General features: G+C 48.9%; 1 protein-coding gene across 1 annotated transcript; it reads right to left on the bottom strand.

The window, feature by feature from the left end:
- Nucleotides 1–4,607: 4,607 nt before the first annotated feature.
- HERPUD1 (homocysteine inducible ER protein with ubiquitin like domain 1) lies at nucleotides 4,608–11,463 on the bottom strand. The gene is made up of 8 exons (XM_084214879.1): nucleotides 11,324–11,463; nucleotides 10,058–10,135; nucleotides 9,900–9,974; nucleotides 8,741–8,862; nucleotides 8,172–8,294; nucleotides 7,197–7,544; nucleotides 6,234–6,339; nucleotides 4,608–5,643 (listed from the first exon to the last, which is right to left on the bottom strand). The coding sequence occupies exons 1-8, from the start codon at nucleotides 11,453–11,455 to the stop codon at nucleotides 5,476–5,478; spliced, it is 1,152 nt and encodes a 383-aa protein (XP_084071005.1). The 5' UTR covers nucleotides 11,456–11,463; the 3' UTR covers nucleotides 4,608–5,475.

Here is an 11,463-nt window from a genome sequence, read left to right as displayed (position 1 = left end):
TCTTTGCCAGAAAAGGCTGAGAGAGAAGGCCAGGTGAGAACTCGGCAGCGCTGCAGGGGCAGCCTCAATGCCCTGAGCGAGGCGAGGTGCCAGCCTCCCTCAGATGCCTCATCCTCCCTGGGCAGGGTGAGCACATTTCCTGCGGGGTCCCTGCTGTCCAGCAGCCCCCACCCTGCCGGGCTGTTTTCTTCCTGAGTTGAGAAAGTGAACGGCCTCGGGTACCCGCGGGAGGCACTCCCGGTCACTGACCCCGAGGGAAGCTGAGCATCTGCAGCTTCCTCCAGGCTCCTCCAGGAGAGCAGCGTGGTGGCCACGGACAGACTGCCTGCTGCCAGCCCAAAGTGCTTTATAAAGGAGCAGCTAATTGCTGGAAACACAAGGTACAAAGGCAGCAGGTGTTTGAGCAGCATGGCATCCTCTCAGCTGCCACAGCATCCCCACTGCCCTGGTCAGGAGAGCTCCTTCCAGGGCAGCTGCACAGAGCCTGGCCTTGGTACAAAAGGAGTGGAATTCAAGAGGATTTAACCATCTAACAGCTCTATTTTCTGTCCTCTCAGTTTAAGGGGTGTGGGCACAGTGGCCAATGCCTGGCATAAAGGGAATCCTGCAGGTCCCTTTGGAGAGGCCACAACCACTCTTTTGCCCAGGGCAGCAATTCACACCAGCATGGATGAAAGGGAAAACTGGCACTGACACAGGGGTATTTGTCACCAGGGGAGTTAAAGGCACAAAGTCCAAGACCCCAGCCCCACTGTGCTGGTGCTGGTAGATGCAGTGCACTCCCAGCCCCCTGCCCCAGCACGGCTGCAGAGTCTGCTGTCAGCAGGCAAGCAGAGCTCAGAGAAAAGGTGAACAGGGAACTGCTGGGCATTGACCTCCAGCGGGAACAGGAAGACTGGAGCCTCTCTGCCTACAATAGGAAAAGCATGTGGAACACAGAGATGCTGTGAGCATCCTTGTCCTGGAGTAACCAGGCAGAGGCCAGGGCAGCAGGGACACCAGAGCCCACCCTCCTCCCAGTGCAAGGTCAGGCTAGGACAAGTCAGGTCAGATTTAAAAGCCTAAGGAAAAGTTAATTTTGGCTAGCAGGAGACAGGGCAGCTTTGAACCCCAAAGAAAAGTTAAACATCCAAGCTGCAAAGGGGATGCTGGAAGATGTTTTGATAAATACTTGCTGTGTAAGGCTTATCTGAAGGCCGTGCACGCACACATGTACTCACCACCTTGCTGTGGACTGTCCTGTAACTGGGGTTGTTTTTCCCCACGTTGTCCAGGGCAGAGGTACATCACAGTGCCATTAATCTTTGTGCTGCATTGACCAAAACATTTGGTGTTACCCTGCAGATGCTTCCTGAGAGCCTTCCAGGTACACCGGCTGCACCCGTCAGCAGGATGGGCCCAGCTGCACTGCCAGGATCCAGCTGCAGCTCAGCCCTGGCATGGCAGCAGGGCCAGCCCAAAGATCCCTGCTCCCATCTGTCCTAGATGCTTATAAAATTGAGACAAATAACATTCAAACAAGATTTGTGTTATAAACTGGTAAAATCAATTAAAGCTACGCAACATTTGAATACAGATTTGTGATGCCAAATGAAACTGGTATTGCCAGAGTTACTCTCAAAATTTTAGAGAGCAGGAGTAACCTGGGATCCTCCATCACACGATAAAGTGAGGGCTCTCAGCCTCAAGGAGTGTCCATGGGTGATGTCCTGACCCCAGGGTAGGGTTGCCCCACTGCAACTCCAAATTCTACCGAAGCCAACTCAATTCCTTCTCTTCTGTACCAATATCATCCATAACAACCTCTAAAAAAGGAAAAATAAGCTGGCAAACACAGGTGGCCCTAGGTCAGCCAAGGCTTTTCACAGCTGAGCCTGCCCAGGGCAGCTGGGTTGGAGCTGGAAGTACAGCCAGCTGCATTTCTGTGGCACTGGCAAAGCCAGGCTGAAAGAGCAGCAAACACAACTTCCAGTGCTACTGTGAGAAGCTGGGGAGGTTCTACTGCAGCACAGGCCACTGAGCAGGCACAAGACATGGGCCCAACATTTGCCAGGATTTGTCCAACCCTCCTAGGCAGGCAGCTGAACGGGAACTCACTGCAGGTTGGTGAGGGGCTGTCACAGCAGAGCCGGTTCACCCCCATGACATCACTCCATTTGAAATTCACACCACATTGAACACTAGCAGGCATTCCAGGAGCTATTCCTGTGCAGCAGAAGGGCTGGAGGGAGGCGATGAAGATGCAGCTGGCACGTTTGGTAACACTGAGGAGACTCCGTTTGTGTGCACGGCTTTGCAAATGGCACCAGCCCCACAGCCAGAAATGGATCACAGGACAAAGAGCAGAGGGAGGCTGTAACACTCAGCTGGGCATTGCACAGCTCCTGGGATGCCCTGGCTGCTGACAACAGCGACTGCAGGCAAGTCAGTGCATAATGAAACAGCTCTTCAGAGAAAAGGGGAAACCACACACACAAACACAGCACCAGCTTATCAGCCTCCTTCTCATGAGCTTTATGTTCCCAGAGCTGAGGACAGGACCACAGCCATGGTGACAAACAGGACTTGAGTGGCTCCCCAAGCAAGCAGCCTGTCAGGAGTTTCCACAACGAGAACAAAGGTGTCTGAGGAAAACAGATTGTACATTTTTCTCTGACTTGTTTCTTAGCAGGGACAGAGACCTGCTCTCAGCTAGAGCTGCCAGAGTGTATCAGGGGACACATTGCAGAGGAACTGGCTTTGTTCTGCTGCTCACTTTGCCACCCTCTGGACCTTCAGAGGACTTTCACTGCCACAACCTGCCTGCTCTGCTCTCGGGAGCCCTACACAGTGCACGCTGAACAGGTCGGGTGCTGCAGCTCACACGCAGAGGAGCTAAAGCAGCAGCAGGATCAGAGCCTGAGTGTGAGCCAAGGCAAACCCAGCCTCCTAAACCCACAAGCCTCAAGGCCCCTTCTGGTCTCTCAGCTTCTGTCCCAGCAGAGGGGACAGCCTTGCTCTGGAAGATTCAAGGCTTGTTTGCCTTATGTCTGACCTAGATTCCCTCAGTTTCAGGGCCATGCTCACTGGCACCCACAGCTGGCAGCCAGGCCCTATCCCCTTCCCTGCCATCCCTCCTCTCATCCCTCACTGTTTGCACTGACATCTCTCCAAGCTGAGCTGCCTCAGCTCCTTCCATGCCTCAGTTGTTTGTCTCTGCTCACACCCCAGCGCTCCTGCCTGGGTGCACAGCCCTGGCAGCTGCCTCTGCAGGATTACACAGGATTTACTTCCACATTTTGTGTCCTCTGCTGCAGTCACAGCCCCTCTCCACCCCAATAGCAGAGGTTATGCATTTCACAGAACCATTAAGGAAATCTCCTCCTCTCACTGCATCTCTGCAGCAGCTTTAGCTACACTTCATTAGTTTTTCAACTAGGTTTAAATCCATCTGGCCTGCTCCTAGGAACAGCAAAAACTGCAAGACAACAGATGTTTTGCTGTCTCAAATAAATTTTCAGACTAGAGCTTTCACAAGTAATCCAGCATTATGTGCTCATTGTTTTAACCATATCAAACCAGTTTATTTCTGGCTGCCAGGAACTGCTCTCTCCAGCTCAGCCTGAGCACAGGCACAGCTCAGTTAATTTAGACACTGAGCAATGGTTTGCCACACCCTGAGGGAGAAAAACCCACAATCCACAAAGCACCCTTGATGTGGAGCACAGCCAGTGCAGCAGCTCAGGTGAGAGCTGCAGCTGTGTCTAGGCTGGGGGAATGGCTGTCACCCACCCTGTGCCTACCACAGGGACAGGGACACAGACTGAGGCTGGAAAAGCCTGAGGGTGCCTCTTTTTGGGGGAGTGCAATTCCCAGAGCAGCATCAGACCATTATCCAGGCAAGAAGGAGTGGGCACCTCCTTCAGAAGCATCCTCAAAGACTTATGCAGGATATATTTGGGGCAACAAAACTGACCTCCCCTCAAATTATTTCATTTTAAATACTTGAAAATTATTTTACCACTGTCCAACCCATCCTCCAAGTCTCCAGCAAACTGAAGATCTACCAGAACAACAAGCCTGGAAAAGAATTTGTTCAAATCAAAACCAGCACCAGGATTAAGTGGACTCCACAGGTAACACCAACAAACCATGTCCAGCTTTAGTCTGATCTGACACAGCAAGACCAAGCATTACCTGCTACAACTGCTGCTCCCAACTGGTGTGTGCTGGTCCTGCCAACACTCCTCAAATTGTCCTTCCAAGGGCAGGCAGCAGAGGAAAAGTGACAAGTTCCAGGAGTGGCAGCTGCTCCTAGACAGCACATTCAAGCCAACTTAAACCCCGAGCCAAGACTGTGCAGCAGCTCCACCATGAGTGTCAGGCAGGGTTCAAGGAGCCCAACTTCCCAAATACCTACAGAATTCCCCATTCCAAGATGTCCATGGCCTTTCTGTTACCAGCTTTCCATGAGCAAACAAACTCCAAACTATTCAAGGCATTTTACCTGCTGAAGAACACAGCTGGGCAAGGAACTGAGTTAAGCACCTTTTCCCCTCAGGTCCCAACTCCCTCATCATGACTTTTCAATAAAAAATAGGCAAGAACACACCCTGTGCTTTAGAGGATATATACAAACATGGATATAAATGCCTGCAAATTTTATTGCAATAACAGCCCTTAACCATATCAGAAATTAAAGGGAACACAATGAAATAATACAAGAGGAGTTGCACTGGAGTGAGAATGCAAAGTTGAATACAGGAATCAGACTGCTTTAACTTTGCATCCAAAAGCAGTGAAGAAGTTTACATTTTGCATAAGTTTTTGCTAAATATATTTATACCTGAACACACTCTTCCCCCATGATCTGGCAGCAGGGCAGAGGGGAAGGAGAGTTTAAATTCAAGATTTAATTCATCTGAATTCAGCAACATGAAATTTAGTCTGCAACTCCACTGAGGTAATTGCCCATCCACATCACCATCTTACAGTCTTCCACATTGTCCACCAAGGAGATTGCACAATACATTCTTCATAGGGAAATATTTACAAAGAAAATTTAAAATATTGGAGCAATTTAACAATAGATCTTTCCTAAAAATCTGCTAATGCATATCTAGCAATTTTTGTTTGAGATCCTACACTCAGTGTAATTAAAACAGCATTTGAAACATTCCCACAGGAATCACATTGCACAGAAGAAGCAATTTGCTTCCCTAACATTTTTGCACACCCGCTCAGAGCCTGTGCCTTTAGTGCACAAGTCCACAATGCCAAGCCTCTACATAGGTACCTAAGAAATGCTATGGAGCAAAGTTCTTTGGAATGAGGACAAGCATCTCAGTCCCTGGGCTGTAATGATGTAAGGCTTCTTGCAGCTTTATTTGCTGGCTCAGTGAAAGCCAGAGGAAGTGCCATCCCTTTCCATGACTGGTCTGGAGTTGGTGTCTGCTTCTCTCAGGTGTCCACTGCAGTTTTCAGATTGGTGACAAATCAGTTACGGGTCAGTCCAGGCCCTTCTGGAAGGAGGGAGGCAAAGAAGGTCTTGAAAAAAACCCACACCGTGCTCACAAGTGAGGGGCTGACCTGTTGCAGCTCTTGGAAAGCCTGTCCCTCACCAGGAGGGGCCTCAGACTCATTTGTTCTGCCTCCATTTTCCCCCTGGCAAAAGAAAGGATATTTGGTAAAAAAGAATTTCAGAGACACATGAGAAAAATCTGGCAAACTGTGGTTTTGGTGCCAAAATGTCACTGTTTGAATATAAAATTTTTCAAATAGCCCCAGATACAAAGTCAAAAGCCCAAGCTGCACATGGACACTACTGGTTAACCCACACTGGTGTCCAGAAACACTGTCCACAACAGCCATCAAGCACCAGATCAGGTGAATTATCTATTTACAGCTAATTAACTTTCATTGACATCAGAACTGTCAGCTTGAATTGAAAGACTCAAACTGCTTATAGACACAAATCCTACAGAGGTGTAGCCTGAACCCTGCCCTCAGTTACTGCCTGTAACTGACCACTTCCTACTACAACTTCCTAAGGACAGAAGCAGCTAAAAGACCACCAAAATATTTCATGTTAACCAAGGAATTTACTACACCAAGGGAGGACTCGGGTGGTAATGATTCTTCCATAGTGTCCTACAGAAGTTTCAAGAAAAGATTTTTTTTCTACCACACAATTATTAAACCAAAAGCAAAAGCTTCCCAAGGTTACATGGTTTAAAAATATAGCAAGACAATACCTGAAAATTATTGTTCTGGTCCTGGTTTAGAGCAGCTTGAGGAGGAACATTGCCTGGGAAGGGATGAACTGGTCTTCGCCTAAATGGGAACCGTCCAGCATGGTGCCTGGGGAAGGCAACAAATTCATTAACTAATAAATGAATGCTGCTTCAACATTACTCATCCTGTTACACAACAGCTGCACATCTGACTGCTCAGAGCTGCTGGCAACCATCAACAGTAAAATTTAAGGACTTTCAGTGGAACAATGAACCTTCAGCTCTCCAAGTCTACACAGATGTTGGCAAAGCTGCTCCACTTTTAACTCCTAGACCTACAATTCAGACACCTACATCACTTGTTCCATAGGTGATCAAAGAATTTCAGAGGACAGATTATTTTTCCTCAGATAAGACATCCCAAGCATAGCAGCTGAGGGTCCATTATCTGTGTTTTTATCCTAATTATATTCTTTGAACAGGGAGGTTCAAAGGCAGTTCAGGACACTCCACTCAGTTCAGCTTGGTCTGCTCTCCAGAGGGGCAACAAGCAGAAGAACTGCATCGATGCATGACTGGAACAGCAAGTGAGACTCTTCCCAGACTTCAACCACTAATTCCCCAACAATAAGCTGTAATTTCCCACACTGAACCTAGAGGTTTGCCTGCTCCATGCTGCTGAGTTGCTGGAGCTTTACCACAGGGGCTATTTTGGTTTCAAGTAGTTTTCTGAAATAGAAAGCCACACCAGAAACTGCAAAACCCCAGTGAGATCAGCCACATTCTTAATTTAATCCAGACATAGGCTTAATTAATCATTTTTCTAAATACTGAGTTATACTAGGATATAGAGGAGTGGTTTGCCCTTTCCAGGTCCAAGAGTCCTATCAAGCTCAACCACCAGGAAGCTGAGGTTCCTGAGCACAGAACTCAGGAGTTCAGTGAAGCCCTTCTGAACAGCAAACATGAACACCATCCACTTACAGATACATCAGAACAGTGCCGCCCATGACCAGGAGGAGTCTGCTGATGCTGGAGTAGAAATAGACCATGTTGACAAAAACATACAACAGTGTCGCTGAGTAGAGCCAGTCCAACCAGTCTCGATTGCCACCCTCCTCATCCTCCTCCATGAGGGGCCCCCCTTGGGCATTCATCCTCAAATTCTGGTCAGCCACTGCATTAACCTGAGCAGCAACATTCTGGTTTCCAGGCTGGTTTTGGGCAGGAAATGGGTCTGGGAGAGGAGCTGGAGGTGTCACTGGTGCCACTGGTATCTCCTGAGAACGCCGTGCATGGGATGGGTCAGCAGATGCAGCAGTGGAAGCCAAGCTGGAACCAGAGAACAAAGTACAGAATGAGGCTTAGTCAAATCCTCTCACTTCACACAGGTCCTGTGTGTGAAAGTCTGTCCATCTTTAGCAATAGAGTCAGACCACATGCAAGCAGAAAGCATGACATTTAGAGGCTACAGAAGCATTATAAACAAGTTTTAGTTCTACCCATAACGATTGTATAGACTTCAACAAATCAAACCAAGCACCCTCCCCTTTATCAATAGTAATGTCACTGCTTCACAAAACCGACTTAGAGCAATCTGCAGGTAGTTTAAAAGCCTTCTGCAAGTCTCATTTTGACCTATCACTGATGTCCAGTGAATGCTGTATGCACTTTGAGCAGTCAAAAAAAAAGAACAAAGGCTCCTCAGCAGGATCAGATTTACTCCAGAGACACCTGCCCTCCCAGTGAACAGTCAGACAGGCAATGGGCAAGATTCAGAACCACTGGCCTGAACAGCAGCAGAGCAGCACAGTGAGGGGTACACTACCACAACATTCAGCACAAGTTACGATGAAAAAGTCTCCAAGCACCATGAAAAGAGGAAGAACGGCCAGGAACTCTCAAATTTCTGGTATTACAGTTTCTACTTCCCACTGGCAGCTTGAATAGAGCACTTACTATTGCATGTAATACTGTCTTGCATAAATCTGCTGGAACCAGGACATCTGAAGCATGCTGTAGGTTGTGTAAGCAGAGAAGCCAGGAGCCACACTCTGGAAGGGATGCTGAGTTGTTTCCAGCCTTGGCCAAAATTTGAACACATTCATTAGCAAACACTGGACTAACAGTAAAAGCAATTTATTACAGAACAATGTAAATAGTTTCTGCCATTTTAATTCTTCCTTCTAGACATCCCTTTACCCACATGAAGAGAGGAAAGACTTTTCTTCCTAATTAACAGAGCAGTGCATTTTCCTTTAGAGATGCCATATCCTTGGAAGTGTTCAAGGCAGGTTGGAAAGAGCAACCTGATCCAGTGGAAGCCGTCCCTCATGGCAGAGGGTTGGATTAGATGGCCTTTAAAGGTCCCTTCCAAACCAAATTATTGCATGCCCACTAAAGCTTTTATAAAAAGCCTCATCGTATGTGGCCCATGCTCTATGGATTTATGGCAGTATATGTGGCATAAGGAGCTGGCATCCAACACAAACACACCATCTTAAAAATGTACACAAAATTATATTTACCCATTACTGGCTTCTGCTGACGACTGGACACCTGAAGAGCTCCTCGACCTTGCACCATTTGAAGAAGACACATTTGATTCCTGCCTGGCTTCTGATGGTAACTTGGGCTGATCAGCTTTAACCTACAGACAGCAGGGCAGCCAGTGAGGTTTACTCAGGACACCACACACACTTTGTGCAAAAAATCTGCACCCCACAAAGTATGCCCTTGCTTTAACACCTATTCCTGCACAGCACCTCTCAGTGCTGCCCCTGCCCTTGGGCACCACACCACAAGCACCTCTATCAGTATTTTAAACCTTCTGGAACCAAATTGCTGGGATGCAAAACTGATTTTATACTACTCTTCCCTTTCATAATAGCCATACTGTATTTGTTACTTCTTATGCACACATTGTATTCATCTGGTTATAAAAATATAAAATACAACAGACACTTTGGCTTTCTCCTATGGCAAATTGTCCTGCTTGCACAAACTGCTGTACACAGTTGAAGAGCTGTCCTGTGGTGATACATCTGTCTAACAGCCAGCCAAAGCTGGCTCACATCTAGCAACCAGCAGGCATGGGTAGGGTTTGCTCACAGTGCCTTCAATGGGCAACAGGAACACACCTCTAGAAACCTTTGGCCAGCTACTTTAAAGAAAAAGGGGTTTTGCCATTTGTACTTGAGAGCAGTCCCTACTGAGCTCAAGCAGGAGGGCTGAGCCTGTAGAGAGGAAGCCAGAGATGAGTCATTAATGGGAGCAGTTAAAGTGTTTGCAGTTTTCAGCCTTCTTCCCTCCTCACACAGAGCACAACCACTTCCCTCCTCTTCTGACCACAAGCTCAGTTTGTCCAAGCATGCCTGGGACACAGCAAATCAATCTATTTAATAAAACTGAATCTACCAGAAGGCATTTCTCCCCTGAGCAGCACATCACAACTAGATCTTTCTAAACAGACACCATGAGAGTCTTCACTAATGAACTGTAGAGGCAATTTTTTTACTCAGCTTAATCCAAATACATTCTCACATTCCCAAACAAATTATCACAAACTAATACTGCTGTTGCACTAATAGGGAAAAGGGAACTGCAGTAAAAGGGAACTTTAAAATGGTCATCCAACACTTCTTGTTTTCAGTTACAAACCCAAGATTCAGAGTTCAGTTTAATTACCTCTGATTTGGTTCCTTGCATACTTGAAGGAGTCTTGAAGTTGTATACCAAATGAAGAGCATGCAGCTCCCCATGCTGAAATATAAGGAAAGAGCTGTTAAAAAAAAATCCCTTCTCCAGATATATTTCAGCACATCATAAAAGATACTTTTTTATACCTTTGGCAACAATTCTCCCAGACAGTGGTGATCAAGCAGCAGCTTCCCAGAATAAATCAGCTTTTGGTCCTCTTCAGGCTTTGAAGAAAGAAAACAAGGAATAGGATTACTTGCTCTGCCGAGCATTAACCAGCACAGTTTACACTGGTGGAGATAGGCATGGAGCTTGCAGCATCCCACACACTAAGGTGCACATCTAAATTCAGCTGAAGTTAGGAGAACAACTGAATGCCCAAGTGGGATATTATCAAGGTGCAAGCCTGCATAAGAATCCAAAGTCCCTAAGGCAAAGAATTTGGTTATATGCTACCTCTTTTACAGTCCTAACAAAAACATTTGTATTTCTTTAAAACAGAAGTTTGGAGTTCCATCTAATCTGATCAGCACCAGAGGTGGTGTCAAGTCAATCTGTTACACCCCATCCAACGGGACCCAGCTGCTCTTCATCAGGAGCTGTCCTGGAGCAGCTGGTGGAACACACGGAGCCTGTTCCTGGCGAATCACCCCACTGCCAGGGAAAGCATGGCAAGGCACGGGGATCAGGCCTTCTCCCAGGCAACTAGTGACAGGACAAGGGGAAGCAGCATTAAGTTTGCAGGGCAGACTCCAGCTGGATATTATGGAAAATTTGTTCACTGAGGGAGTGGCTAAACATCGAAATGGGCTACCCTGGGAAATGGAGTCACTATCCCTGGAACTCCTGAAAAAATGAGTATAGACACGGCATGTCACAGTGTGACTAAGATACAGCGGCATTTGGCCAAGGCTGAACTTGGAGGTCTCTCCCAAGTTTATCGGCTCAGCGAAGGCCACCGACCGTCCCGCCTCGGCTCCCGTGTCCCGCGGCTCGGGGGCAGGCACACCCCGGCATTCCAGCCCCGCACAGCGCCGCGCCCCCCGTGCCCGGGAAGGGCGCTGCCCGCCCGCCGCCCGGCTGGGCGCGGTGCCCGGGCGCGGCTGCGGCGCCGCGGGCTCTGCCGTCCCCGCACACCTGCGGAACGCGCCGTGCCGGGAGGGCGGTTAATCATTAACCGGGCACAAACCAGTCCCAAAATAGCCCAAGCGCGCCCCAAGCGCGGCTGACGCAACCGGGACCAGGACACCCCAGGGGGGGGCAGGTACCGGTCCCGGAGCCCGCAAGGGTCCCGCGGCAGCTGCCGCCGCTGCCCCGCGGGGAGCCAGCCCGCCCGCCCGCACCACCCACCCACCCGGGCTGCGCGCAGGGACCCCCGGCGGGGCCGCGGCAAGAGCGGACTGCGCACTCACCGGTGCGTCGGGCAGGAGCCGGCGCAGCTCGGTCTTGAGGCGGCGCACGGTCCAGGCCGGCCGGGCGCTGAGGCGGAGGTCGCGGTGCCGCTGCGCGGGGCTCCGGACCAGCAGCGACAGCGGCTCCTCCATGGTGGGCG

This window comes from Fringilla coelebs (assembly GCF_963513975.1).
Source record: "Fringilla coelebs genome assembly, chromosome: 14".
NCBI lineage: Eukaryota > Metazoa > Chordata > Aves > Passeriformes > Fringillidae > Fringilla > Fringilla coelebs.
Note: the sequence above shows the minus strand (reverse complement) of the source record. Positions and strands in the feature narration are given on the sequence as shown.